At 40.0% G+C, this 27,767-nt stretch overlaps 2 protein-coding genes across 4 annotated transcripts in view; one reads left to right on the top strand and one right to left on the bottom strand.

Moving 5' to 3' along the window:
- The first annotated feature begins 6 nt into the window (after positions 1-6).
- On the top strand, positions 7-27,421 carry Pigf (phosphatidylinositol glycan anchor biosynthesis class F). 2 transcript variants are annotated; one of them, XM_041630994.1, is made up of 6 exons: positions 7-105; positions 1,582-1,830; positions 3,765-3,856; positions 5,183-5,299; positions 15,537-15,645; positions 27,107-27,421. In XM_041630994.1, the coding sequence occupies exons 2-6, from the start codon at positions 1,603-1,605 to the stop codon at positions 27,218-27,220; spliced, it is 660 nt and encodes a 219-aa protein (XP_041486928.1). In that variant the 5' UTR covers positions 7-105; positions 1,582-1,602; the 3' UTR covers positions 27,221-27,421. The 2 variants fall into 2 exon arrangements, with proteins under 2 accessions (XP_041486928.1, XP_041486929.1); XM_041630995.1 differs by lacking the exon at positions 7-105 and adding an exon at positions 1,193-1,299.
- The window catches only part of Rhoq (ras homolog family member Q), a 39,896-nt gene continuing 36,736 nt past the window's right edge, over positions 24,608-27,767 (bottom strand). The window contains exon 5 of one of the 2 annotated variants that reach the window (XM_041630996.1): positions 24,608-27,767. In XM_041630996.1, coding sequence (XP_041486930.1) covers positions 27,612-27,767 — 156 coding nt within the window. In that variant the 3' untranslated portion in view covers positions 24,608-27,611. The other variant, XM_041630997.1, reaches the window with a different exon arrangement.

The raw sequence follows: 27,767 nt of genomic DNA, 5'->3' as shown, positions 1-27,767 counted from the left end.
CCACCTCCTGGGTCTGCGCCTGCGCGAGGACCATGGCAGCCCGTCGCACCTGAGGAGGGTGGGAGGCTGTGGTGTCCCCTTCCCTGCGGCGGGCGGGAGAGTTAGGTAAGCCGGCGGCGTGCCCCTCGCGCTCGCCGGGGGCCGGTGCAGGACTCTGCCGACTGCTGCGGTGGCCCCCCCCGAGCGCCACGCGCCCTGCGGACCCGGGGATGTCCGCGCGCGGACCGGACCCTCTCTGTCCCCGCGTCTGTGCACGGGACAGACCCTCTGTTGCTGCCTCTCAGGTCGCCCGGGTGGGCAGCACGGGCTCGCTCTCTGCTGACGCCCCTCAGTTGCCCACACTCCCGCCATCCGAGGTTGGGGCAGCATCCCGAGCCACCCTGGGTGGGGTTGAGCTGCGGTGCGCACCGGGGCAAAGGCTGCGTAGGAGGGCTCGGGAGCAGCCGCGCCTTCCGATCCGGCTCACGTCGGATCGCGACTGCAGTTGGTGGCTTTCCAGGTCTGGAGTGCTGGGGAACTCAGGGTCCGCCAGTGTCCGAGGAAGGGCTCCATTCAACGAGCCTAGGCGTTTGGGTACCGCTCGCTGTATTAGATCAGAATTTTCAGGTGGCCCAGAAGCGCTCTCTACTCAGAGGATGGATTCCTGATCCCCTACCTGCCCGACCCCGGCACTGGAGGGAAGAGTCTCAGAAACTTTCCCCAAGTCTTTTTTTTTTTTTTTTTTTTTTTTGCTTTCTTTTCTTGGGGAAAAGAATTTCCCCAAGTCTTTTCCCCACGTTCTTCTCCGAACCCCTGAAGACCTCTTCGTGTTGAAGAGACTGTGCTTGAAACGACTTTAGTGTGTTGTAGCCTTGGCCGTGCCTGCTAACTTGTTCGTCCAGTTTGTTTAATCAGTATCATATCTACCTTTGAAAACGACGGTGTGAATTAATTGAGGGCTGGTAGAACAATGCCCAAACGGTGGATGTTTCTGTTTGGGCGGGATTTTCGCCACAATGTAATATGTATTACTCTAAGTTCTTTCTTTATTTTAACCAGTATAACGTATAAACAGCCAGTTAGGTCAAATATACGAATTTAGAGATCATAAACATTGTTCCTCCTTCTCAAGTTCTACTTTTGACTAGAATTTAGAATCTGTGACAGTGTTACTTTTTTCGAAGAGCTTCGGGAGCCGTTAGTTTAACATAATGTCCATCTAACTACCGTACTCACCTCCATTTGCACGGCCAAGTGTATACTTGGTTGGCATTTAGGAACTAAAGTGATTGCACTTTCCTGATTTTGGCCAAAAAAAAGGTAAAATTAGTTCCTTAATTGTCTCTAGTACATGCCCCCTTTGCTGAAACCAGTCATGAGTATTTAAATTTTTACTGATTTTTTTTTAAGGCTCTGAAAGATATTTGTATCGTGTTAGAAAAATCTAAAGTAATAGGATATCAGTGTGTGTTCAGTGCTTTGAAACAAATATATTGCCCATGGAAAATTATTAGCACATGTTCTATCTTTAGAGTATTGAAGTGTTTGGGACATGGGGGAAAAAATCATTGTTCTATGTTTTTCTTAATCTTTTCCTTCTAGATAGCGACCTAAGAAAAGACCATGAAAGATACTGACATCAAGAGACTTCTGTATACCAATCTTCTGTGCATATTTTCCATTGTCCTAAGCATTTTTATCCCATCCGTCTTCTTGGATAACTTCTCGATATTGGAAACTCACTTGACCTGGTTGTGTATTTGTTCTGCTTTTGTGACTGCTGTCAATCTCGTGCTATATTTAGTAGTGAAACCAAATGTATCTGCTAGAAGGAGTTCATTATCACATAAGGTAAGGTTTGCTTATTAATAACCAGTTTCTAGATGGAAGTAATAGTGTAAGAATGAAGCATTGTGCCCCGTAGTGGCGCCTGTCTTTAATCCCAGCACTTGGGAGGCAAAGGCAGGTGGATCTCTATGAGTTCAAGGCCAGCCTGGGCTACAGAGCTACTAGTTCCAGGAGATTCAAGGTTACCTTGAGAAACCCTGTCCTGAAAGAACCAAACAAAGAATGAAGTATTGTTATATCCTTGAGTTATTTACAGCATATAAAAGGAACCAAATTCACCCCCAAAAGCAGCAGCCTGTTACTTACAGTGTTTGATAGATCTTTGTTGTGTATTAATTGTGGAATTTGGCTCCTTCAGTGCATCACAATATAAATATGAGCCTGTACAATCATTGTTTTATATCATCACTGAACATAACTTTAACACACTGCAGTTTATTTTCATTTATTTTTGTACATTTTTTTATGTGGGTAGGTGGGTTACACTGTGTGCAAATACATGTGGAGGCTGGAGGACAACTTCAAGTATCATCTTTAGAAACACTGTCCACCTGTTCTGTACAGGGTCATTCATTGTCTGGAGCTCACCAGGTGGTAGGCTAGGCTGGCTGGCCAATGAACCCCAGAGATCCTCCTGTCTCTGCCTAGTGCTGGGATTACAAGTGTGCCCCATACCTAACATTTTACTGTGGGTTCTAGGAATCAACTCAGGTCCTTGTTGCTAATTGTCTGAGCTGTCTCCCAGCCCATGGATATTTTAAAAGTTTGTATTTTTGTTCTTTGGTAACTTTGTACGGGCACACAGTGTGTTTTGATCAATTTACTCTACTCCTAATCCCTACCTAACTTCCTTCCCTTTTTGTCATTGTTGTTGTTATAACCTCCAGCGTCCCATATCCCTTATCATGGATGTGGGGCCGTCCATGGAGCATGGTCAACCTACCAGGGAGCACACTCTTAAAGACAATTGACTTTCTTTGCCTTAGTAGCCGTCAGCTGTCAATAGCTTCCTCAGCTAGGGTTGAGGCCCAGCCTAGGTATTTGCTCTCCTTAAATAAGTGAATTTTCCAGCAATTGCAAATTAAGTCATTTCACACATGGTCTACCTTGACTAAACAGTTAAAAGTTTTCAGATATTAGAACCATTTTTTTCCAGAATAGTCACTATTCTATGACCCTTGACAAATGTGTTAAATTAAAATCCTCACTGAATATCCAATAATATATAAAACTCCGTTAGACTGTTTTTGCCACCTTAACTGACTTACAGTTTAAAATGTTATTATGTGTTTTATAATTATATCTTCTTGAGTTTCAGGTCAAGTGTGTTCCAGGCATGGACTTATTTGTAGATATTCAAGCCTTTAAAAATATTATTTATACAGCAATATGAATATAATTTTGGAAATTAGTATTTTGCTTTTTTGATGTAATTTCTTCAGTTTTGTTTTAAAATGAAAGAAAATAGTAGTATTTATTATTTTCTGTAGATAATTCATGTGGGATCACTGTGGGTTTTGTATCCTGACAGTCTTTATTAATAATATTGTAATCACACCACATAAACAGAAATCAGTTTTGGTTTTTGTAGTGTAGAGTATATTTGTGTGATATTTAAGAAATATTTTATTGTGTGTGTGTGTACGTACATGTGTACATGCAACACAGCTTTCATATTGAGGTCAGAGAGTAGTTCTTTACTTTGATCGTGTGGGTCCCAAAGATTGAACTCTGGTTATCAGGCTTGGAGGCAAGCGCCTTCACCCGCTGAACCATTTTGCATTTTCTGTAGTTTTGAGGACTGTGTATGTTGTGAGACGTGATCCAGCTGTTTCAGACGCCGTGGGAGCCGCGTGTATTCATGTGTTAATTGGCAGCGTTGGTGGCTTTTAAGAGGGTCTTGCATCTTGTCTTCAGTGTACCCCTTTCTCTCTTAGGTCACCAGGGGTTTGAAGTGCTGCATCTACTTCCTTCTGTCTTGTTTTTTCCTTCATATCATTTTTGTTCTGTATGGAGCACCGCTAATAGAGTGAGTTCTGAATATTTACTTTTTGTTTTCATGTATTAGTTTACTAAATGATCTGCTAACCTCTAGCAACTATAGTAGAGTCATAGTTTGATTTGATTAATGGATCAGGGTAGAAAAAACTATCATTGTCCTATTTTTAGTACTGTTATGTTAAAAACATTGAGACAACTTAATTCTACATATATTTCTGTTATTTAGCTTTCTGATACTCATCTGTACATTGTAAACACCATATATACATTCACATACATACATATACACACACATTATAGTAATTAGTGTGTGGCTGTGAAAAACCTCCAGGTGTCCAGCCTTTTGACATTACAGCATGATGTGGTCATCTACAAAGTTGTATTTAAAGACCTTGTGATCATATTACCAAAATCTGGCAATTTTGTAAGTTTATGATTTGGGATGCATTCATAGCTATCCTTGGATGCGGGCCATAGGCTGGACATGCCTTGATTTATGTAGGCAACTCGCTATTGTAATATGTGTATATTGGCTATAAATAGTATTTCAGTGATCAAATATGATTTTAGAGTAACTGAATTTATTTTCTTAAGGGACATAGATCCCTTTATCAGATATCAATGTTTATATTAAAATTTAAGTCTTTAAAATTGGCTAGTTTCAAATTAGTGGAAACTAAATTCACAAATATTTTTTATATGAGACATTTCATTTTAGCAGTGATTAAATGATCATGGTGAAATGTGTGGTTGTACATGCACATATAAAGCTACAGGTGCAGATACGCACATAGTTGTATATGCACAATAAACTAACAGATTATTCTATTTCATGCAGGGCAGGCAAGTTTTCTTGTCATGGAAAATGGTTTCTGTATAATCTATCTTAAGAGAATCAGTGATAGACAATGTGTTCCATAGTTCAAGATTTTATCAAAATGCAAATTGTTAGACTCCAGACATAAACTCTTGAGGTGAAACTTGCTGATCGTTAGTCTAGTCTCTTAATGTTAAAAAGCAAAAAAGCAGTTAAACTTCAGAGTTCTGAAGGTTGTTGAGGAAGAAAGCTAATTACCTAGAACTGAGCTTTTTGATGGTTTTGTTACAAGGCCTCAGTCTGGATCTTCAGATTTTTAACATTTTTGAAATTTGTGATTAAAGCCAGGTAATTTCTAGGATGTCTTTGCAGCTAGTAGAATGATTTAGTCTTACTTAGTGGGTCTCAGGTAGTTTTTCAGAGTCAAGTGTAAGAGGATTCTTGAATAGTGAATGCTCTCACAACGGTGATAGACGCTTGTGAATACACGGACCCCAACACTTTTGAAAGGTTAACAGGTTTTCTTTTTCATCCTAGGTTGGTGTTGGAAACATTTTTATTTGCAGTTATTCTGTCTACTTTTACTACAGTACCTTGTTTGTGTTTGCTAGGACCAAACCTCAAAGCATGGCTGAGAGTGTTCAGTAGAAATGGGTAAGTTGAGCATTTCTCTTTTAGTGGCACTAGTAATTCAAAAGAACTACAGAAGTCTCTCTTGTTCGCGTTGGTGTACTCGTCCTGTGAGTGTTTCGAGGCGTTTGTCTGCCTCTCCCAGATGCCAGAAGGGGCGGTGCTGCTGGAGAACAGAGGCTGAAGGTAGACAGTTTGAGAGAATTCTAGACAGAGAACTCCAGCTCCTGCCTCCACGCTAGCGAGACAGAGTACTACAAGTACTCGGTCCTTCTGTGCATTTCATAATGTAGAAATGAAGTTCACAATCTCGAAATGTTTCGTGTAGCCATCTCTTTTTATGGTAATGCTGAGAGTGCAAGCTTCACCGCGTCATCTATGATCTATGTAGCTACCATACCCATGTTTTCAGCATATCTGAGTTAAAGTTTTAGCTTCCTTAAAGCCACTGAGATGATAGATACTAAACATGGTTAATTTTTAACTAAGAAACCAGGCGAGTTAGTCCTCACGGTTTGCCCTATTTATAACCCAGCAGCAAAACTTCTGGAGCGTTTACTGTGTGTTGCACATTATGCTGGCTCTGTGTGGGCTCCAGAGTGCTCAGATTACACTGGAGGGGAAGGGCCGTGTCTTTCACGGCTACGAATGGAAAGAGCAGCTAAATGGGAGTAGAGGGAGAGAGAACAGGGCTGCACAAGGGGACTGGTCTGCGGTGGATGGCATCAGAAGTCCCAAAGGCAGGAGGATGCTTCTGCAGGGTGCTGGAGGGGCACAGAAACTGAAGTCAGCTTGTGGTTTGTGTGATTAGGAAATTAGCTCAAGGAGAACAGAGCGTGGGCTCTGGGTAGCCTGTCTCTGTAAGTTACAGTTTTCTTTGGAATGAGTGGTGGTTATTTTTTATATGGTCTTGCTGTGTTTTATTTTTATTTTTTCTGGAACTGCTGTCTTTATGAGTATAAAGTTTCTAGGATGGAAATCCTTACAACTGAATATCGACCCCTCCCCACAGTGTTAGCATAGTATCTCCAATGGAATTAGTTTATTTTTAGTTTGAAAATTTTAAATATGGAAACTGGCTGAAACTTTTAATGGTTTAGCTAGATTAGTGATTTTGCCAGCTTTAAATTTTGTGTCAAAGTTATATATTTAGGGGACACAATGTAACCTGGTTCTATAGTTTGTCTGTCACTAGAAAGTTTTGTGTTCTAAAACTTAACTGTACTTTGTAAAACTTTGGCGGAATTGGAAAAGATGGAGTTAGAGTCATAATGCTTGGAGACTTCATTAATGACAAAACAAAGAAGTGAAGAAATTAATAAATATGGTAGCACAGTTTTACATTGAACTGTTATTGAAACAATTCAACAACACACACTATATTAAATAATATTCTTTTTATAGGAAAAGACAAATTTGATTCTTAGCAGTTATTGTGAAGTAGTGAAAGATGGTTATTGGAAATCTGAATATGGCTTATGATACATTAAGTAACCTAATATAGTTGGGAGATGTAGTTATATATATTCCTTATTTATTTATTCATGTGTGTATATGCATGTGCATGTATGTATGTTCAGGTGCTGTTGTGCCGTAGGGCATGTGTGGAGGTCAGACAACAACTTTGGGTGGTTGGTTCTTTCCTGTCACTACATGGGTCTCAGAGATTGAATTCTGGTCAACAGATTTGGCAGCAAGTGTTTTTATCTGCTGTGTTATTTAGGTTTCTTTTGCTGCAGTAAAGCACTGTGACCAAAAGCAGCTTGCGGAGGAAAGGATTTATTTATCTTACATGTTCCAGTCATAGTTTATCATTGAGGGAGGTCAGGGCAAGAAGTCAAGGTAGGAACTGAAGCAGAACCATGGAAGGATGCTGCTTACCGGCTTTCTCCTTTTGACTTGCTCAGCCTGCTCTCTTACACACCTTCATGCCCAGGGATGGCACTACCCACAGTGACTACGGCCTCACAGACCAATCATCAATCAAGAAAATGCCTTACAGATCAATCTAATGGAGGCATTTTCTCAATTGAGCTTCCCTCTTGATATGATGTAAAGTTATGTCAAATTGAACCATCATGCCAGCTCATGGGAGAAAAAAATTAAAAACAATATACAATTCATGCACTATTAGTGTCACCTGCTGAAACATGAAATGACGATTTTTAGTACAGTCACAGGTCTGCATACCCACCACTAGAGTCAACTTTAGGGTTTTTTTCATCACTTCAAAAGTTTTATATTCTTACGTCTTATTGCTACCCTGTTACTGTGTCTAAGCAGCCATGAATCTTGTTGCCCTCTCAGTAGGATTGCCTGTACTGGGCATTTTGTATAAATGAGCCCTACAGTTTATGATCTTTTGTAACTGATTTCTCTTACTTAGCACAATGTTTTCAAGGCTCATTCATGTTGTATCATGTATTGATACTTAATTTCTTGCTATAGTGGTATTAGGGATTAAACCTTGGACCTTGTATGTGGGAGGCAAGCAGTCTACCAACTGAGCTGCATCCCTGGCACTACTTAGCTTAAGCAGAAAACCCACCAAGATTAAAACTTGTGTATGGAATGCAACAGTTATGTCCGAAATTGGAAGGGTAGAAGAGGTAGAACCATGGATCTCTAAAGAATGCAGAAGGTGGTGAAGTATTGGTTATCTCTGAGGAAAACATCTAAGAAGCTAGTAGATAAGCTAGAGAAGCTTTTCGTGGACACTTTTTAGCTAGCCTGTGAAATTTGAGCCCTATTCAGAATGAGAATAATGAGTAAGATATTGAATTGATTTCTTGGTTATTGAAAGTTAGGCTTGTAATAGGAAGCTGTTAGGTTCCTCATATGCCACCGAAATGTCACTAGACTATAAAAGCTACCCTTCCAAAATTTCTAGAGTAAGATAATAAAAATCAAAGAGCAAGCGTTCAAGAAATGTTTATCAAATGGATTAACAAATATTGGGAGCATCTATCTCCCAATCTTATCTCTATCTCAATCATATGTCTATCATATCTCCACCCTAACTATAGTTTGTCTCAATAATTCTGTTTGCTTTTTAAGTAGCAGACCAGCAAGTGTGGTACATGAATACCACAGAGAAGAGTACAGCTTTGCCAGTTAATGCATATGGAGTGCACATGACCCTGTCATTAGAGTGAACAGAAGTTTCTGTGTCTCCATATTGATTAGCGTAGCTAGAAGCATTGGAATGAACCTAAGATGCTGAGGGTGAACAGGTCTGTTTTGAATTGGCATCTCACCGAGCTTCAAATCAATATAAAACATTTATACTACTTTTAAGTGAAATAACTAAGTTTTAATTTATTTGTTCATTTGTATGTGTATGGGTTTTGCTTTCACATATGTCTGTACCTGTGTATCCCTAGTGCATGGAGGCCAGAAGAGGTGGTCGGAACTCCTAGGACTGGAGTGGCAGATAAGCCAGCTAGTATGTGGGTACTGGGAATCAAACCTGGGTGCTTGGAAGGACATCAGGTGCTCTTAGCCGCTGAGTCCCCTCCAGCCCCTGGGTTTAATGTATTTATTTGCTTGTTCATGTAAATTTAGTGCTGAGCTGAAAACGCAAACATTTTGAACTTGAAGATTGAGACTTCTATATAAAGGATCAATTCTGATGCTTTTGAAATTTAGATACTTAATTTCATTAACAGGCTTTCGCCATAAAGTTATTCCAGAAAAGTAAACAAAACCACTTCTTAGAGAATGTTCTTGTAAATAAACTGATGACAAAAAAGTAATTTGGTTTCTTAAAATATTTTTCCAGTTTCTTGTTGGTCTGCATAATATTGAATATACTTGATTTGCAAGAGTTTAATTTGGTTTGTCGCCTTGTATTTTCACTGCGTGTTCCTTTCACTGTGGACTGTCTTATAAAGGAGAGCATAACCTAGCATATGCCTGTGCTTTGCAGTGAAGTTTGCCTTTTGATTTCTCAGTTTGTTTATGCTGTTATTTAAGTGTCTGAGTTAGTGCTTGGTCCCTTGAGCTAAATATGTTCCTGGATAGGATGCTCAGATCAGCTCTCAGTAACACCTGTTCTATAGATGAAAACAGGCTTCTTTTTGTCATCTTTATATTGAAACAGATTTTATATTGAGAAAACTACCATGGATATTGAGTCAAAGATTTGCTCATATAAAAATAGGTAACTTAGTCTGAATGTAGTCACACAAACTTAGCAAAGATTTTAATATTCATTTAGTGGGGAGAGTTTATATTGAAAATTGTGTAAAATATTTTTAGCCACCAGGAGGAGTTGTACCCCCCTTTTCCTTAGATCAGATTCTATTTGGATTAAGCAGGTGTACTTACTGTTAATTGCATCCAAGTGGCCGATACACTAGCATACAGGAAGCACTCAAAGTGGCATATTTCAGTTGATATATAACATAATGAATTTCAGTGAAGCCAAGTAATATGGGCAGGTACATAGGCCTTATTGTCATGAAGAGTGACCTATAGCATTTCTTTAAGTACCTTAAAATTTTATTCATAGCATAATAATAGGCCATTTAGTCTGTTCTCAGCCCTACTGGTTATGTGCAAATGTTCTATAATCATGACTGTACTAGTAGTAATAATATGCTTTAGATAAGTTTATTATGGAAACCTATGAAATGAAAATAAACTGGTATCAGTCCTGCAAGAAGTTAGTAGGAATTTGCCTAGTTTTAATTTTTTACCATTTCTTTGTTATAAAAGAATGCATGTGTGTACATATTTTTTAGCCTAAGTAGTAAAATACATAAATTTTGTAGTAAAGGCATATGATTTTAAATAAGATTAAAGTTAAAAATTCAAATAATGGAACAGAAAGTTAGAGAACTAATAATACTATTAAAGGAACAATAATTACAGATTTTATGTACTCTAATTTTGTTTCTTCATATAATGTGCAATTTTGAAACAAAATCAGTTACTCTAATCACTGCCTTATAATTTAGTTTAGCCCACTGATATATGAGTGTGTGTGTGTGTGTGTGTGTGTGTGTGTGTAAAATGTATCACGTTTTGCATAGCAACCTCAGTTATCAGATCTTTAAGTGGAATGAAACCTCAGCCTGTATTGTTTGGACCATGGAGGAATACGGTGATGCTGTAATACAGATGCTGGTGCTTCTGGATACAAATAGGACATTCTGTGCTTCTTAAGGATTCTGCCAGTCTTTGTCCTTGGTCTAGGATGGGAAAGACAGTAGTTTCCTGTCCTGAATACTGAGAAGGAGAATAGGTCTCTGTGGTTGAATTAGTCTAGTATTCATATCACTAAAATTGTTCTGGGATTGGTTTACTGTTGAAAGTTATCAGATTTTCCCAGCTGTAAATCAGGTGGTGCACATCTTTGTTCCACCAAACTTAAGCAAGGGTTTCTTGGAACAATGTGAGCAGTGTAGTGCACATATTTGTTTCAGCAAAACTTAGGGAAGGGTTTGTGAACTAGGCTGCTGGAGTAGAACGCAGGGACCAAAGGCAGCTGGTTGACACTGTCAGACTCGGGTCCTAATGTGAAGAATGTATATACAGCTACATAGATTTTCTCACCAACACAACAGCCATTCTCTGACTCATTGTCAGCTTTCCTTGTCTTTTATGACTCTAAGAGCTGTTTTCTCCTGGGCCCCTGCCAAGGACACAGATGGCTCCACAGTGGCCTCGTCTGGTTTCTAAAAGGATGTATAAACCCTGGCCAGGAGTTTTTAAAGTGTGAACCATGGAGCTACCATTTACTCCACTTTAGCTGAGTATTACTGTTGAGTCACAGAGGTAGCATCTACCTTGGTCTTCACCATTCTTTCCCTTTGCCTTAAGATAAACAACAACAGCAACAAAAGCCACAGGTAGAAAATAACACCCAGCATTCAAAATGCAGATTCACAACAGGAAAAATTGGAGCCAGTTAAGATGAAAAGACAGCACCAAAGAGAATTCATTTGTTATATTTCTGAGCAAATAGGTAGCCTCGACAGGTTGTCAGTGGAAAGTGTGAGAAAGAGAAATAGACATGGCACACAACTGTGAGGGTGGGTGTCATGGGGTGGGGGGGGGGGGACATGTGCACAGGCAATGAACAATGTGTTCCAGGAGAACATGTCCCTGGACCAAAACCAAACATTTTCATACGATTTACCATAGAAAAATGTTATTAAGTATATTAATTTAGTAAAAAGAGCAAAGATGAGAAAATGAGCCAAAATGAAGGAGACCAGACTGCAGAATCAGTGCCATAAATTCAGAACCTAAAGAACATCTTTAAAACATATTTTAGAAATGTCAAGAAGCGGCTGGGTGGTGCACACCTTTGTTCCCAGCACTTCGGAGGCAGAGGCAGATGTCAAAGCCCGGTCTACATAGGAAGACAGTGTCTCAAAAACAAAACAAAACAATGAAAGAAATATTGAGAAGCATAAAGTAAGTTGGAAAATCAAATTTTAGTGTGAAGGAAAGGTTTGAGCCAGTCAAAATAAATGAAGGGTAAGGAAAGGGTTGGGAAGCATGAAGTTACTAGGGAACATCTGACAGATATGGAGAAAGGACAAGGGAGGCTCACACCTAAGACTCCACGTGCTTCTGTTGTAAGAAGAGAAGTTAGGAAAGAGGCTCATTACACCAAGAGAATACTTGAATGAGTTAGAGGTGTAGAGCAGAAGACACTGTAAAGTAACACAAACAAGTTGTTCAATGGAAGAAGAGGAATGAGAAATATAATTGTACCCCTCAAAGCCTCAGGTGTTCCAGCTAGCCGTAATGTTGCGATATGTTCAGCTTCCTCAGGGGATAAGGCTTAAATGAACCTCTACACACCAGTGAATCTGCTCTTACCTGCAACCCTTCTCCTCCTTCAGGAAACTCGGCTTACACCATCTAACCTCAAATGAAATCTAGACACAATAAAAGAGAGACAATAGAATGAGCAGAAGATAACCGCATCTTTTTGTGTGTGTAAAGGGAATACTCAGCAGTATTGGAACTCTTGGAAAATGAACTAAATACTATAGAAAAAAACACAAGTAGAGATGAGTTGGAAAAAATTCTTATTCAGACAAAATGATTTTTTTGTATGTGAAATGTAAGATAACCAGGGGTAACGAGATGCTTAGAATCTTCCAGAGAGTGGGGAAAGCATGTTACTTGTAGGAAAGGGAGTGGAATGATACTGAACCTTTCGGTGGGAACCAGGACCCAAGGGAACAGTGCTTTCCAAAAATCTGAGGCAAATATTTGTGGCAGTCATAATAAAGTCATTTTCAGATGTAAAGTATCTCTTCAAACCTATTTTTGATAAGAGAAGGAAAGGTGATGGGGGATGGAGGAGAGAGAGGGAATGAGAGAATGGATCAAGATCTGACTCTGAACCCAGGCAATTGATCCCAGAGCAGCGGTCCCGAGACAAGGAAATTCCAAGATGATAGTGCAGGATCCTCAGAGGACTGAGCTGTCAGCAGGCTGAGAGCAACCAGATAGGAGTGAGTGAGACACTTCAGAGAGAAAGGGGAGCAGAGAGAGGAAGCAAACATCTAGAGTACTACTGAGATAGTTTTCCTTTTCAGTGTTTAAGATGAGTTAGTGACGGAGATAAACAGGTGTGTGTGTGGGGGGGGGGGGAACAGCTCTAAGCACCTGAGGAAAATTAAAAATTGTACTTATTAAGAGAACAGACATGTAATTGTGGTTTGCTCTATGGTTATTACAAAAACACTTGTTATCCATTCAGCTAAAGGGGGCAGTTTTAGTATTGAAGAGATGACAGAGGGAGACGTTGACACGGAAGCTTGTGGATAAAAGGAGCTATGTCTTCTACAGTAAAACGCAGAAAGTAATGACATCTTGAAATATAAGGCATGCAATATGTATATACTTAATATATAAGTATATATTTATATGTGATATATGTTTAATTGGAAGCATCTGTATAGGGTGTAGAGATCAGGTAGAGGAGGAGACTTTTATTCTTATTGTTGTCTTTGACTTTAAAGATGTTACGTAACAACCTACCTTAAGACCCAGCAATACCACTTTTAGGTATATACCCAAAGGATGCTCAATCATACAACAAGGACATGTGCTCAGCTATGTTCATAGCAGCTTTGTTTGTCATAGTCAGAACCTGGAAACAATCTAAATGCCCCTCGACCGAAGAATGGATAAGGAAAATGTGGTACATTTACACAATAGAGTCCAGCAGAAAAAAAACAATGAACTCTTGAAATTTGCAGGCAAATGGATGAAGCTAGAAAACATCATATTGAGTGAGGTAACCCAGACCCAGAAAGAAAAATATCATATGTACTCACTCATAAGTGGCTTTAGACATAAAGCAAATAAAAACTAGCCTACAAGTCACAATCCCAGAGAACCCAGACAGCAATGAGGACCCCAAGAGTGACATACATGAATCTCATCTACATGGGTAGTAAAAAAGACGAGATCGCCTGAGTAAATTGGGAGCATAGGGATCATGGCAGAGGGTAGACGGGGAGGGGAGAAAAAAGGAGGGGAGCAGATAAAAATATATAGCTCAATAAAAGCAATAAAAAGTTACATAAGTTATTTTGATAAATGCATTCACTTAAAATACAGACTGCAGAATTTTTATAGTTTTGTATAGGTCTTCGTTCCGTATTTTTTGATGTTTATAGTATGTAGGATCACAAACAATCATGGATACGCTGAACAATCAAAACTGAAAACCTCTTGGATGTTTGCACTTTTTATTTTAATAAGCAAAAGTTGGTTACACTGTGCGGAATAGTGAAACTGTGAGGAGCATCTTTGTTGGCACCAGTGGCTCTGATTACAATCCTTCAGTGACTTCTATAGCATGACTTGAATGCAGCCTGAACCATAAGTCTGCTGCATTGAGATACTCCCACTTCACACTGGCTAGAGACTGGAATCCACAGATAACTAGGAAGATGTAAAAAACTGGAACCTTCACCCTCAAGTCGTGGGAAAATCAAATGTTTTAACTGCTTGGGAAAACTGTCAGTTCCTCAAATAGCAGGTGACCCAGCTATTTCCTTCTAGGTATAATCCCAAGAGAGACGAGAACATGTTTCCATACAGAAATTTGTTCACAAATGTTCCTAGCAGCAGTTTTTTTTTTAATAGCCAAAAAAAAAAAAAAAAAAAAAAGGTAGAAACAACCCAGATGCTAACCACCTTTTGATTGGAGAAATAAAATCTTTAGTGTCCATTCAAGGGAGTATGATCCAGTGACATGATTGAAGTGTCTATACATGCTACACCATAGATGACCCTTGAAAAGATCTAAGTGAAAGGAATTAGCATAAGAATTCATGTCAGTTGAGCCCACTTAGGTGAAATACTTAGAATAGGCAGATCCATAGACATAAAGTAATTCAGTTGCTTTGGGCTATGGGGAAGGGGAAAGGAGAGTAGTTGCATATGAATGAAGAGTCTCTTTTTATAGTGATTAAAATATTCTAATATGTCTGGTGATAAATATGTAATACTGACTATCCCCAAAACCATTGCATTATAAATTTTCGATTAGTAAATTATGTGACTAGAACAGTATTTCCTAGGGTTTTTTGTTTGTTTTTGCTGTTGTTGCTATACTCAATAAAGTCATTATTTAACAATATCCCAGGTTGGACTAGAACTTGCTGCATAGTCCAAGCTAACCCTGATCTTGTAGTATTCCTCCTGTCTCAGCCTCCTTTGTGCTGGAATTACATGTGTGAGCTACCACAACTGGCTTGAAGTTGTATAAAACTCTGACCCACTTCTCCAGCCTGTTTCCCGGCTTGCACTAGATGCAGTCATATTGAATAAAATATGGCATGAAGATGAGTTGAGAAAACTATTCTACATCCATATATACACACACACACACATTTTATTTATGTAGATATGCATATGCACTTTAAGATAAAATTGTGTGTGTGTGTGTGTGTGTGTGTGTGTGTACACCTGCACAGACTCTTTCTGGAGAGGAACATAATCATTTGGAAATGAACGTTGCTGTGGGGAAGGACTCAGGAGGTGTGATATGAAAACATACTTGTTATTACAGCACTCTTTGGGACTGTCTCCTCTCACAGTGCACACGCAGTACCTTTAAGTGGAAATACGTGTGTTATCTTCATGTTTCTATGCCAGTTTGTGTTGATTATGTAAATGGGTGAGAAATGTGTGTAGCATCAATTTGTGCTAGTGCTTGTGTGATTTTTCTAGTTGCTGTAATATAAATTGCCAATAACTTGTGTTTTGTGTCTTACAGAGTTACCTCCATTTGGGAGAACAGTCTTCAGATCACTACAATTTCAAGTTTTATAGGAGCATGGCTTGGAGCATTTCCTATTCCACTGGACTGGGAAAGACCATGGCAGGTTGGTTTTAAAGACTTCAAACGAACAAAATGTGTGTTGGCACAGTAGTAGGAAAGCTGATAAAGAAAGCTAGTATGTGGTGCAAGGTATTTGGTTGTTCAGTAAAGTAGGGAACACAGCTCAGTCTCGGTGGCTGCTATTGGGATATGATCCAGTGCCACAGGCATTCATGTTGGCCTGGATCTACCGTACAGCTGTTTTTTTTCTATATGCATAAGTGAGTGTTTCATTTTAAACTGTGCGTATATATGTTGTATGCATGTATCTACTTACGTGTGTGATTATGCATTTATCATGTGTGCAGGCCAGAGGTTGACATCCAGTGTCTTCTTCTGTTGGTCCTCACCTCATTTTTTGAGACAGGGTCTCTCACTGAGCCTGGATTACTGATTGGCTAGGCTGGCTAGCCATTGAGGCCCTGGATCCCCTGCCTGCACTGAGATTACAAATGTTTGTCACTATGCCTGCCTTTCACATGGGTGCTGCTGATCCAGACTCAGGACTTCATCTGCAGAACAGTCACTCCTCATCTGATCTTAGATTATATTTTCGTAACTAGATAGATTGCTTTATTGAATACTTACCTTGAAATATGTTACAAAGCATATAGCAAAGTAGTTTCTAAAACAAGCTTTGTTACATTTTTATTTAGCTCATGTGCACATATGTCTGTGGGTGCACGCATGCTGGAGTGCATGAGTAGGAATCAGAATAGGTTCTCACCTTCCCCCAGGTGGCTCTAAGAATCAAACAGGTGCCCAGGTTTGGCAGCACCAGCAGGTACCTTTACCCACTGAGATGTCCTGCCAGCCACTACGTAATTTTCAAAATAAAGGCAAATGGTTTGAAAGGAAGCTGAACAGTACACGGATACCACTGAGCCCCCCTTGGTGCTTTGAGACAAGGTCTCTTGCATAGCTCAGGCTGACTTTGAACTTGTTCTGTCATCCAGGCTGGCCTGAAACTTATGAGCCTTTTGCTCCTGCTTCTAGATTACAGATATGAGTCACCACACCAAGCATCATTATCTTAATTTTTAGATATGGTTGTTTTGAGACAGGATCTTATGTAGTCCATGCTGGCCTTGAATTCCTGATCCTCACACCTTTCCTTCCCTAGTACGGGATTACAAGCATGCCACCGTGTTCTAATACTCTCTGTTGCTGCAATAAAACACGGAGCAAAGGCAACTTGGGGGAGGGAAAGATTTATTTGGCTCATACTTCCAGGTTACAGTCCCTCATCGGCGGAGGTCAGGAGAGGAACTCAAGACAAGAATTTGAAACAAAAACCGTGAAGGAACACTGCTTGCTTGTTCCCAGGTTCATGCTTAGCTAGCTTATGGGATGGTGTCGTCCACAGCTGTCATCCTCCTGCATCGATTAATAATCAAGATAGCCCCCATAAGCATGCCCACAGGCCAGGATGAGCTGAGAAATCCCTCGGGTGAGCCTTTCTTCTCAGATGACTCTAGGTTTGTCAGGTTGACAATTCAGATAACCAGGACACGCTATAGTTTGTCAGCTTGACACACAAACTCATCACTGTGGCACCATAACCTTTCCTTTTTTTGTCCCCAAGATCTTGTTTCACCAATTTTTAATTGTTTTATAATATGCTACTTTATTATATAGTTATTTTATAATGTAATAAACTCACTATTGATCATTTAGTTTATTACTTGTATTTACTATAATAAACACTGCTGTGATAAATACTTCTGAATCTATAGCATCATGAATTTTTCCTGAGATAATTTCTCCTAAAAGGAACAATGATATTAAAAATAAATGTACTTTTTTTTCCAACATGAAGGGAATATTTTCTAGTCTCAAAGAAAAAAATATATGTGCCTTTTAAATTTAAGCTGTATTAATAATTTTTGTAGAAAGTTAAAATTAGCTTTTTTTGGCCCCATTCGGTGAGGGAAAACCACCGTTTGTATTCTCCATGCGTGCTGTTCATGATGTACGTGGTTTTTTAATCTGCTTTTTCCCTTTAAACTTTATATAATGGTGTTGCCACACTAGCGAAGAATTATATAAGTGCAACATTCTATTTTCTTAAAATAATATGTCAGGTTTTTTTCCCCTTCTTTTTGGGTTTTTCAAAACAGGGTTTCTCTGTGTAGCCCTGGCTGTCCTAGAACTCGCTCTGTAGACCAGGCTGGCCTTGAACTCACAGAAAGCCGCCTGCCTCTGCCTCCCTAGTGCTAGGATTAAAGGTGTGTGCCATCACTACATGGCAATACATCAGTTTTTACTGAATGGGCATTTAGGTTGTTTTCAGTTCACTGTAGCAGCATTAATTTTATTATTGTCATACTTAAGCATGTATCTGCATATTTGCCGAGGTTGTAGGGTCAGTTCCTGGGTAACAAATGGTTGGAGTTAAGTCTTTCACACATACTTCACTTATAGGACCTGAATTTTCTGTTGAACATACTGCCTATTTTTAGATCCATTTTTGTGGTTTCACTTAGATGTTCTCTCTCAAACAGTTGAGTGTTTCTTTCACATTCAATAATTCTGGTGAGCCGCCCTCCGCATGATGATGGATTGTTCCGTGGTAGAAGTCTCAGAAGGAGAATGTGGCAGTACTGGTGTATCGGGAGGTCTGGAGAATGTGGCAGTACTGGTGTATTGGGAGGTCTGGAGAATGTGGCAGTACTGGTGTATCGGGAGGTCTGGAGAATGTGGCAGTACTGGTGTATCGGGAGGTCTGGAGAATGTAGTAGTACTGGTGTATCGGGAGGTCTGGAGAATGTGGTAGGTAGTACTGGTGTATCGGGAGGTGTGGAGAATGTAGTAGTACTGGTGTATCGGGAGGTCTGGAGAATGTGGTAGGTAGTACTGGTGTATCGGGAGGTGTGGAGAATGTGGTAGTACTGGTGTATCGGGAGGTCTGGAGAATGTGGTAGTACTGGTGTATCGGGAGGTCTGGAGAATGTGGCAGTACTGATGTCCTTGTGGGGTGTCAGTGCTCGTGAAGCAGAGTCCTACTGCTCATCCTGTGGTGACAGAGCTGACATCTCATTGCAGTCAGCCATACTTGGTTTCATTCAGCTGAAGATAGTGACATAGATTGGAGGGCAAATTATTGAAGAAGGTACATGAATTATTTCAAACAACCAGATTCATGACTTTAGGTTAATATAATTAAATCTAAATATAGAATATTAATAGAAACTAAAGCACAGTGGGACATCAGCTCTAACGAGTTGGTAAAATGTCAGCGTGTGTATATACATTACCTACTTTAGTGTCTACAGTTTGATCATACCTGCAAGTCCACAGAACTAGAAGCCATACTGTGGAGGGCGATGTGCTGATTAAAGCAGGTGTCTGGTTTGCTCAGAAGACATTATTCACAGTCCATTGTCCAGTTTTAGATTAGCCAGGCTTTTCTGCCACTATTTTTTTGCCCTCTATACTTACAATGAAGAGTGAGCAAGATTCAAATTAATATCAAATGTTTTAAATTATTGTAGTTTTCCCTTAACTTGTGACATTGGGAAGTGTGATTTTTGAGACAGGCTGTCACTCTGTAGCCCAGACTTGCCTGGAATTCACGATATAGCCAAGGCTGGCCTTGAACACCTGATCCTCCTTTCCCCACATCCCAGGTGCTGACTGAATTGGCCTTTTGAATCTCTGTGAGTGTGCACTGTGCACTACTGCACACGGGGCAGTCACCTCTTAGATCTCTGTGAGTGTGCACTGTGCACTACTGCACACGGAGCAGTCACCTCTTAGATCTCTGTGAGTGTGCACTGTGCACTACTGCACACGGAGCAGTCCGGTGGAGGTGCCTCATCGTCACCGTGTACACCTAGCTAGCTGCCTCTCTGGCTCCTGTCTCCTGGGGTGACAGCAGCTTGGGATACTACTGAGCCATCTTCTGAATGAGGGACTTTAAACAAAGATTTTCTAGTTAGCTAATTTGAATCCATTACAAGTTGTTAGTCATCATTATTGAGAACATTTCATTCAGCTGGGATACACTGGCTGTTTTGTTCGTTTTCGAGTACTACCAGTGAGAGCCTGGCTTATTCGCTGTCATCCTTCTAAAGGGGGACACGTATGCATAGGGAAGAAGAGAATCGACGTCTCGGGCCTTCTACTCAATCCTTCACGCTCCTTTTAGGGTTTTCTAATAAACTGGAGGAGTGATGAGGTTTTGGTTTTTTCTTTCACTTTCATTTTCAGCAAACAAAGTTTTTGTGGTGCTATTGTTATTTTTTAATAAATTAAACTCTACAGAACAAGACCTCATGGTGGCTCATAATGTTGCCAGAATCTGCCAGAAAAGTGGTAAAGGAGATAAGGGGATAATGGCATTTCCTAATGTGGGGATTGTGCAGAAGAAATTTCAGGACACAGTATACTGGGTAACTCTCCTGTGAGAAATTTCAGGAGAACGGTATGCTGTGTAACTCCCCTGTGAGATACAACATGCTATTAAAGGCGAATTTTAGTTCTTTGTTTCTTGTAGCCCAGTACACACTTGATATATTTAAGGTATGTTCAGAGCAAGCATCTCTGGGTTCTGTTTTATTTATATTTTGGAGAAGCAGGAGCATCTGGTTTCTTTAAAAACACACAGCCAACAAAAAGCCTGTCACACTTTAATGCTGTTTTCTCTACTCTGAATTCAAATTTGATTTCGTAATGTTCCTGTGGCCAGGCGTTGATGGTGTTCTGAATGAAATGAGAAATCTCGGGCATATTTGTAGTTTTCAGATGGATTCTTCATTAAGGGACAGGGAAGGCTCGTGGAAAATTGGTGCCAATGAAAACTTACTTTCAACTTAATGTGAGCTTTCAGTATTTTAGTAGCGACAGGTGATGAAACTACTGGATATTTCCATAGTTGAAGGAAGACCTCCCTCCCTGTGTAGAAGGCAGCAAAAGAAGGTGGCTACAGAAAGCAGGGTAGGAGGTACCTACCACACTGCTGTGACCTATGAAAGGTGTGGTTTGCTGACAAATCTTTCAGCATACACAAATGGCAGCTTCATTATGTACACCGAGCTCTCACCGTCTGCTTTTAGTCCTGTTCTTTCTGCTAGTAGTCCTTAAGTGAGTTACTTTCCTTTTGTTTCTTTGGTATTTTCTTAAGCCAGTTTATTGAGGTTCTTGAATTTCATATCGTGTTCAATTCTGTGTGACATTTCAGATACAAATAGAACATGAGTCATTTGTAGGTCTCTATGTTCTAGGCATGGGTCTTGGTGCTGTGCCAAAGGAAATGTAATCATGGCAACTGTAATGCAAGGTGGATCTCATTCCTGTTCTTAACCCCCACAATGTGTGGAAGGGAAGAGTACACTCCATGTTCACCATTATTTGACTGGAAAAGGAACGATTTAGGATCCGAACAAAAGCTCCACCTACACCCTGATTCTCTTCACTGCTGGAGACTGAAACAGTGTTTGTTTCTTTCAGGCCGTAGCTTTGTTCTCTTTAGAGTATTAAATTGTTTTCTTCTCCCACATTGTTTCCTCTAACTGTCGTCATCACCCCGGAGATGTCTGTATTTTTAGACCAAAATTTAATACATTTTTAGAAGCATATTTAAAGCTAATTTACAGTGCTGTTGTACTGTAAAACTCATGCTTTTTCTTCAAGCATGTGCACACATATGTAGCATGTGACTATAGGAAAGTGACATCTGTCGTGTTCTACTTACTCCTTCTAAAGACTTGTGTGTCTGTGCACATGTGTGTGCCCATGGAGTCCAGATGTGGTGTCATCAGAGTAAATAGGGATAAACTGATGGATCGCAGAGGAAGGGCTGTTAGCTCTCTGCAGCCGGTTCTGTGTCTCTCACAAGCTACTTGTTAGTGGGTTTACTGCCCTGAACTGTTCGAATCCATCTGACGAGGTCTGGTCATGTACCGCCTTCAAATGATGATTTACGTTTCCTTTGAATTTGGTCTTGCCTGTGTTGCCTTGGATACTCCTAATGCAAATGCTGCCCTCTGGTGTATGGAGCTGCTCATCTGGACCTAGTTTGCTAATTGCAAATGGACACTGACCTGCATTTACTCTGACCTTTCTCCTACTACAAAGAACACGTAGTTAGGAAATTACTTGTGGAGCGGTGAATTCCTGGTCAGGACTCCTTAAAAGTGACAGTAAACACTCCTGAACACACATATGCATGCACATAAGCTGCCTCAGTCCTGTCAGCACAGCTTACAAAGGGCACATCCTTAACCCAGGATCATTTTCCGTTAAGTATTACTTTTCCCAGTCTTGAAATGTGTAACTATATATTAACATTTTACTTGAATACAGTATAATCCCTTCAGCAAGGGAAATACCAATTAACCTAAAATCATGTAAGTCCCAATTCAATCAAACCAGTGATCTTTGTTTTATCCTTTACTTTGGCATTTTGCAGTGACCAATTCAGTTATAATCCTAGGACTTCTAGTTTCAAATTATGCAAGAATTTGTGACATTTGTGAATTTTAGAAAATGTATATTTCAAAAATATGATTTTCTATCCTGGCGAAAAAATCATATGGTTTTTTACATTGATATTTATTATTGCTGTGTATGTGTGAGCACCTGCAGGGTGTACACTGGACACAGTACAAAATGGCTAGATCTCGCCAAGGACCACATGTTGAGTAAATCTTAAGTCAAGATTCAAATCCCGTGTTCTTAATCACTGTATATACCAGCTGGAGCGCAGCCGAGAAATACCACACACTGCATAGATGTGCGGGAGCGGTTTCTTTCCTAAGACAGCAAAGTGACACGCTTTTGTTAGATTACTTATTTTACATACTTTGTGTCCATGTATGTGCTGTGTGTTCACAGAGGGTGTTGAATCCCAGGACTGAAGTTACAGATGGTTGTGAGCCTCCATGTGGTGCTGGAAACCATACTCGGTCCTCTGGAAAAGCAGCCAGTGCTCTTCACTGCTGAGCCATCTGCCCCAGCCTACACTGTTCCTTTCAAACAGTTTTTATTTCACATAAAAAAACACACATGTTCAGTTTATTTGTATATTTTAAAAGTGCTTTTTGGCTTATGAAGATGAAATTATTTTATTTCTGGAAAAAAACTTACTACAGGTTTCATTTACCCAAATTCTATACTAGATAATATAAAATCTTTATTAATTTTTATTACTTTGAGAAAACAGACCTCTTTTTGTTCTTATTCAAGTGATAAAGGAAAAAAAACCACAGTAACATAATTTATAGGAAGAAACATAATGGTGCCCAGAAAGCAAGGCATTTTTATTTATTGGGGGAAGGGGGTTGCTTGAGTTGGCTTTTTGTTTTCCTTTTTTTTTTCTTGGTGTCTTGTTTTTTTTTTTTTTTTGAGTATGCTGTAGCCAGGCTGGCCTCAAGCGCGTGGTGATCCAGCCTCTGAAGTACAAGGTCAAAGGCGAGATTTTGTGAGATAAAGTCTTGCTTTGCAGCTGTGCTAGTCAGACACAAGCGAGAGTCATCTGTGAGGAGGGCACCTCAGTGAGAAAACGCTTTCATGAGATGGGGCTTTGGCAAGTCTATAGGGCATTTTCTTAACTAGTGGTGTGGGAGGGTCCAACCCATTGTGTGTGGTGCCACTCCTGGGCTGGTGGTCCTGGGTTCTATAAGCAGGCATGACTTCTGTATCAGCTCCTGCCCTGTTTGAGTTCCTGTCCTGACTTCCTTAGATGATGGATAGAGAGATGTGGAAGTGTAAGTCAAATAAACCCGTTCTTTCTTCCCCAAGTTGCTTTTGGATATGGTGACTCATTACAGCATGGCCACCTTAAGATGGCATCCTATACTTCAAATGAACCATCCTCTTCCTCGGCCTCCCGAGTGCTGGGATGAGAGGCAGGTGCACTGTGCATAGCTAGGATGCTGACTTTGTACCCGATGAAGCTGCTCGTCTCTAAAATAGGGTTTTCTTTTGATAACTTTACTAATTTTATCTACTTGCATTGCATTATGTTGTTATATAACATGAGATGTTTCTTCCAGTTAGTGATTTTAAAGAAATATTTGAAGTTAAAAGGAATTAAATAAAATGATCATCACTTTGGTGGCAAACTATGAATGGCTTTCTTAACATGAATGTCTTTGTTCTCAATTTCCTATTTTCCTTAGATAAAACCAAGTAATTATATGGTGATCTCAGATCATCATAATTTGGAGAAGTACTTGTATCTCTGCAGCTGAAATAGCACATAGGTTCTAGAGATTCTCAAGAAATACGAACGTGCCATAAAGAATCTTAAAACAAGTCTTTCTGTGAAACAGGAAAATAAGTTTTAAATGGAAAACTTAAGATCTCATTATTAAAATATAATTAAGCTGGGCTGAGTTGATAAGTCGGGATGAATTCTGTGCTGTGGTGTGGTTTTAAACATTTTAAAGCAATTGTAAGGAAGCCAGCAAGAAGCGCGTAGGAGATTGTTAACTGTTAAGGACTTGTGTGTCACCGGAGAGCCATGCCAGCCTTCTGAAAGGCACAAAGCCCGCACCATCACTAGAAAACCGTCTGGAAAGTTGGGACATTTTCTTTTGCTGATGGTATGGCTGTCTTGAGCTTTACATAACAGCGACTTACTGAATGTTCCGAGCTTTAACCCCTTAGAGGAGAAAATCATTTAAACCAACATTTATTTTATTTTTCCACATTCTTTGGAAGTGAAGTATGGCAGCTGTCTAAAGTGTGTGGCTGTGTATGTCTGTGTGTTTGAGAACAGTGAACCACAGAGTGATTAAAACAGAATTTAGTGCCCGAAATTGGAATTTGGCTGGGAGCCACAGGGATTGTTACTCTCCCCACACTCTGACTGACAGAGAGCCTTTTAGGGGGTGCAGGTGCTCACACATTACCGACAGAGGACTTTGTAGAGGGTGCAGGTGCTCACACATTGCCAGGGGTGAGCAGTCTCAAAGCAGAGGGAAGGGATTAAATAAAAACTACTAAGGTGAGAAGTTGAGTGCTTTACATAAATAGTAAACTGCATTTCATTTTATTTATGACCCCATATGTTAGGAAGGGACGCTGTTGAAGTAACAATCACTTAAAAAGCAACAACCAACAAACCAGTATTTAATTTGGTATTTAAAACCAATAATTAAAAAGTCAAATGGAAGCAATGTCTAAAGTAACTAAGATAATTCATAACAAATAGCAGGAACCCAAGCTCTTACTTATTGAAAATATAATTCATTGCAAGTGAGCTACAATGCAAGGATGGAGTGAGGGCACACATTAGCCAAGTTCTATGAGATTCCCCTAACAACTTTAAAGGACTTCAGAACAAATCTTCTGTGCAAACACTGATGAATTATAATTTCTTCTAAGTTCGTTCATACATGACCTTATTCGAAGCACTGCATTCACTAGCACAATTCATGTTAATAAAATAGTTTTGAAACGTATTTTCTTTCTTAGGTATTTCACTAGTTTGAAAGGGATTTTTCCAGAGACTAGTCTGAATTTCTGTCGCAGCTTAAGCCTTTAATGAAGATATGCTTCTGAAAAATAAGGCATATTCTCTATAATCTGCCCATGAATAGAAAACAAATCTTTGGTTTTTTTTTGGTTAAAGTGGCAGAGAAGATTTTGCAAAAAGAAATACTAAATAACCAACACAAAGAGTTCTTAACAAGCAATGGGAACTCCAAACCCCATCAAGGTAAATAGAGTACCTAAGGCACCTCAGGTTCAGATGATACAATCGTCTGCTTAGAGTTCGAGTATTCTATATACATGGTTCTTACCATCTGCAGAAAGGGAAGCTGAAAAGGTGATGCCCGACTATGAGTGCTGTGAATCAGAAGAGAGTGAAGGCTCATGAGTGGGAGAGACCCTGGAGAGCGTTCCCATGGTCACAGCATGAGGAGACCAGCGACACCAGTGCACCTTTCCCGATTCTTAATCCACTTCACTGCCTAATACACTAAGTGTCAAGGGTTTCACAAATGTAGATTTGAAGAAAAAAAGAGAAAAACCAAGACCCAAACCCATCAAATCTCCAAAGGCAACTTGGAAATGAATAACACTTTACTGTCGGGATTCCTTCATATCATGGGTTTGACAACTTAGCTAGCATGTTAACTCATTATACAGTTTCTTTCAGTTCTATCTAAAAACAGACCAAAACAAAATGGGGAAGATACAGAAGCCCCATCTGAGCATACATAAGGCCATGATGCTTAATGTGAACCACCGCTGCTTGGAGAAAAAGACATCCCACGTCCACTTCCAAGAGAAAGCTCTTGTCCAGTAGACTGTCCACTACCAAGTGGGGGCGTGTGGTGCTTAGACTTCAAAAACTCCTACAAAGTCACATGCAAGACAGTACATCTAGATTTGTGACTGGTAGAACATTTAAGGCTGTCATTTTCAAGTATCAATGTTTAGTGTTCCATTACCCAATCTGTGCAATAGACAAAGCTGTGAGCACAAGTCCTGGAAGATAACACAAGCTCGCTAAAGACAAAGAAGTCGTAGTTTAAGCAACAGCAAATTTAAATCTAAGAAAGGCCGGCAACACGATATGGATTAGATTATGCTTCCCTAAACTGCATGAGGTGGTTCTCATGGAAGCGTCACCTAACACTACTGTCTGTTGCATGGCATTTAGAATAAGGCAGATCCATAGCAGATTGAGGAAGAAAACCAAATGGTACCAGCCAGTTATTAAGGTGGTTTGTCTCCACTACACTGTGATGGCCTATTCCCCGAAAAGGGTCAGCAGTGGCTCCAGTACACCGAATAAGCTTTACAAAGAGACATGGAAGTTTGCTCCCCATATTTTTTTACACAGGGCTTTTTATGTAGGGACCCACATATCCTGTCTGCGGCATTAAAGAAATCACCATTATTTAGTTCTGGTTTAATAAAGTATGACATGGCTGGAGAAACCGTCTTGGGAAGCCTGTAGTACTGTTTGCCTTGTACTCTATGTGTATAAGCTGTGGGCTGTACCCTCTGTGGCTACGGTAGCCGTAGCTCATGGAAGCCAAACACCCTCACATTCCACAGAACATGCTTAGATTCTAGGTCTTCCCTGACCCCACGGAAGGTTTCTAAGGTTTGTCAGCCTCCTCCCTTCTTGTTTCCTTTGATGTACACAGCCAAAGTGGGAATTAGAAAAATGACCAACTAACTCAGAGAGCTAAACTGAGTTCAGGATTATGGCACACTATGACCCAATTTTTAAATTTGTACCTTAGCATGTATTTCATGCAATCTGGGGAACATCAAACTACATCTACAGCTGCCAGAAGCCTTGCTACCTTCTGATGCACATTAACTAAAATGTGTACATTTTAGTGTTCGTGGTAAATGCAATTGTGACCTATTAAACCTTTGACATTCTTTAAGAAAGCACATTAAGCTTCACTATAGAAATGTTTATGTTATACTTAATTTGTGCTCAAGTAATAATAAAACATCAGTTGGTTTTGATTTCATAATTCTTTCCTCAGGTGTGGCCCATCTCCTGTACACTCGGAGCAACCTTTGGCTATGTGGCTGGCCTGGTGAGCTCACCACTCTGGATATACTGGAATAGAAAGCAACTCACATACAAGAGCAGTTAAGAGGAGGAAGGGGAGAAGCTGTTTCTTGGTGCAGATTCCATAAGGGCTGTGCAGAGGTGGATGGTCAAAGCCAAGCGGTTCCATTTACAGCACTGTTGTTTGTCAATGTTGTCTCAACGTGATGTGATTGTAGCTTTTAACTATGAAACCCCTGAGAGATTGTACCTTCTAGTTGAAATAAAGTATTTATAGTAGACTGTGGCTTCAGATGCTGTTTGCTGCCGCTTAGACCTTTAAGAAACATTCTCTGTGAACTCTGTAGAATGCTGGGGACAGGTTCCCTCCCCCCTCAAGTTAAACTGCTTCATTGTAAGAGGTCAGGACATTGCCGTAGCATTTCAAATGCTTTCTGGGAGAAATGGACAGTTTCCTTGGCCGCTACAGACTTTTCTCACGTAATCAAACAACAGTTTATACATCTTGATCCTATTCTTTTTTTAACTGTGTGTTTCTTTGGAGTTAAAATGGCTATGATAGCCTCATCAAAAACAGTCTTCAAACCCTTCTGGGTCAAAGCTGAACATTCCACATAGCAGCATGCGCCTAT

Source organism: Microtus oregoni, unplaced genomic scaffold (genome assembly GCF_018167655.1).
Source record: "Microtus oregoni isolate MIOR12 unplaced genomic scaffold, Mior012 000036F_ref0000092, whole genome shotgun sequence".
Lineage (NCBI taxonomy): Eukaryota > Metazoa > Chordata > Mammalia > Rodentia > Cricetidae > Microtus > Microtus oregoni.
The sequence above is the reverse complement of the archived record's forward strand: the minus strand, read 5'-3'. Positions and strand labels throughout refer to the sequence as shown.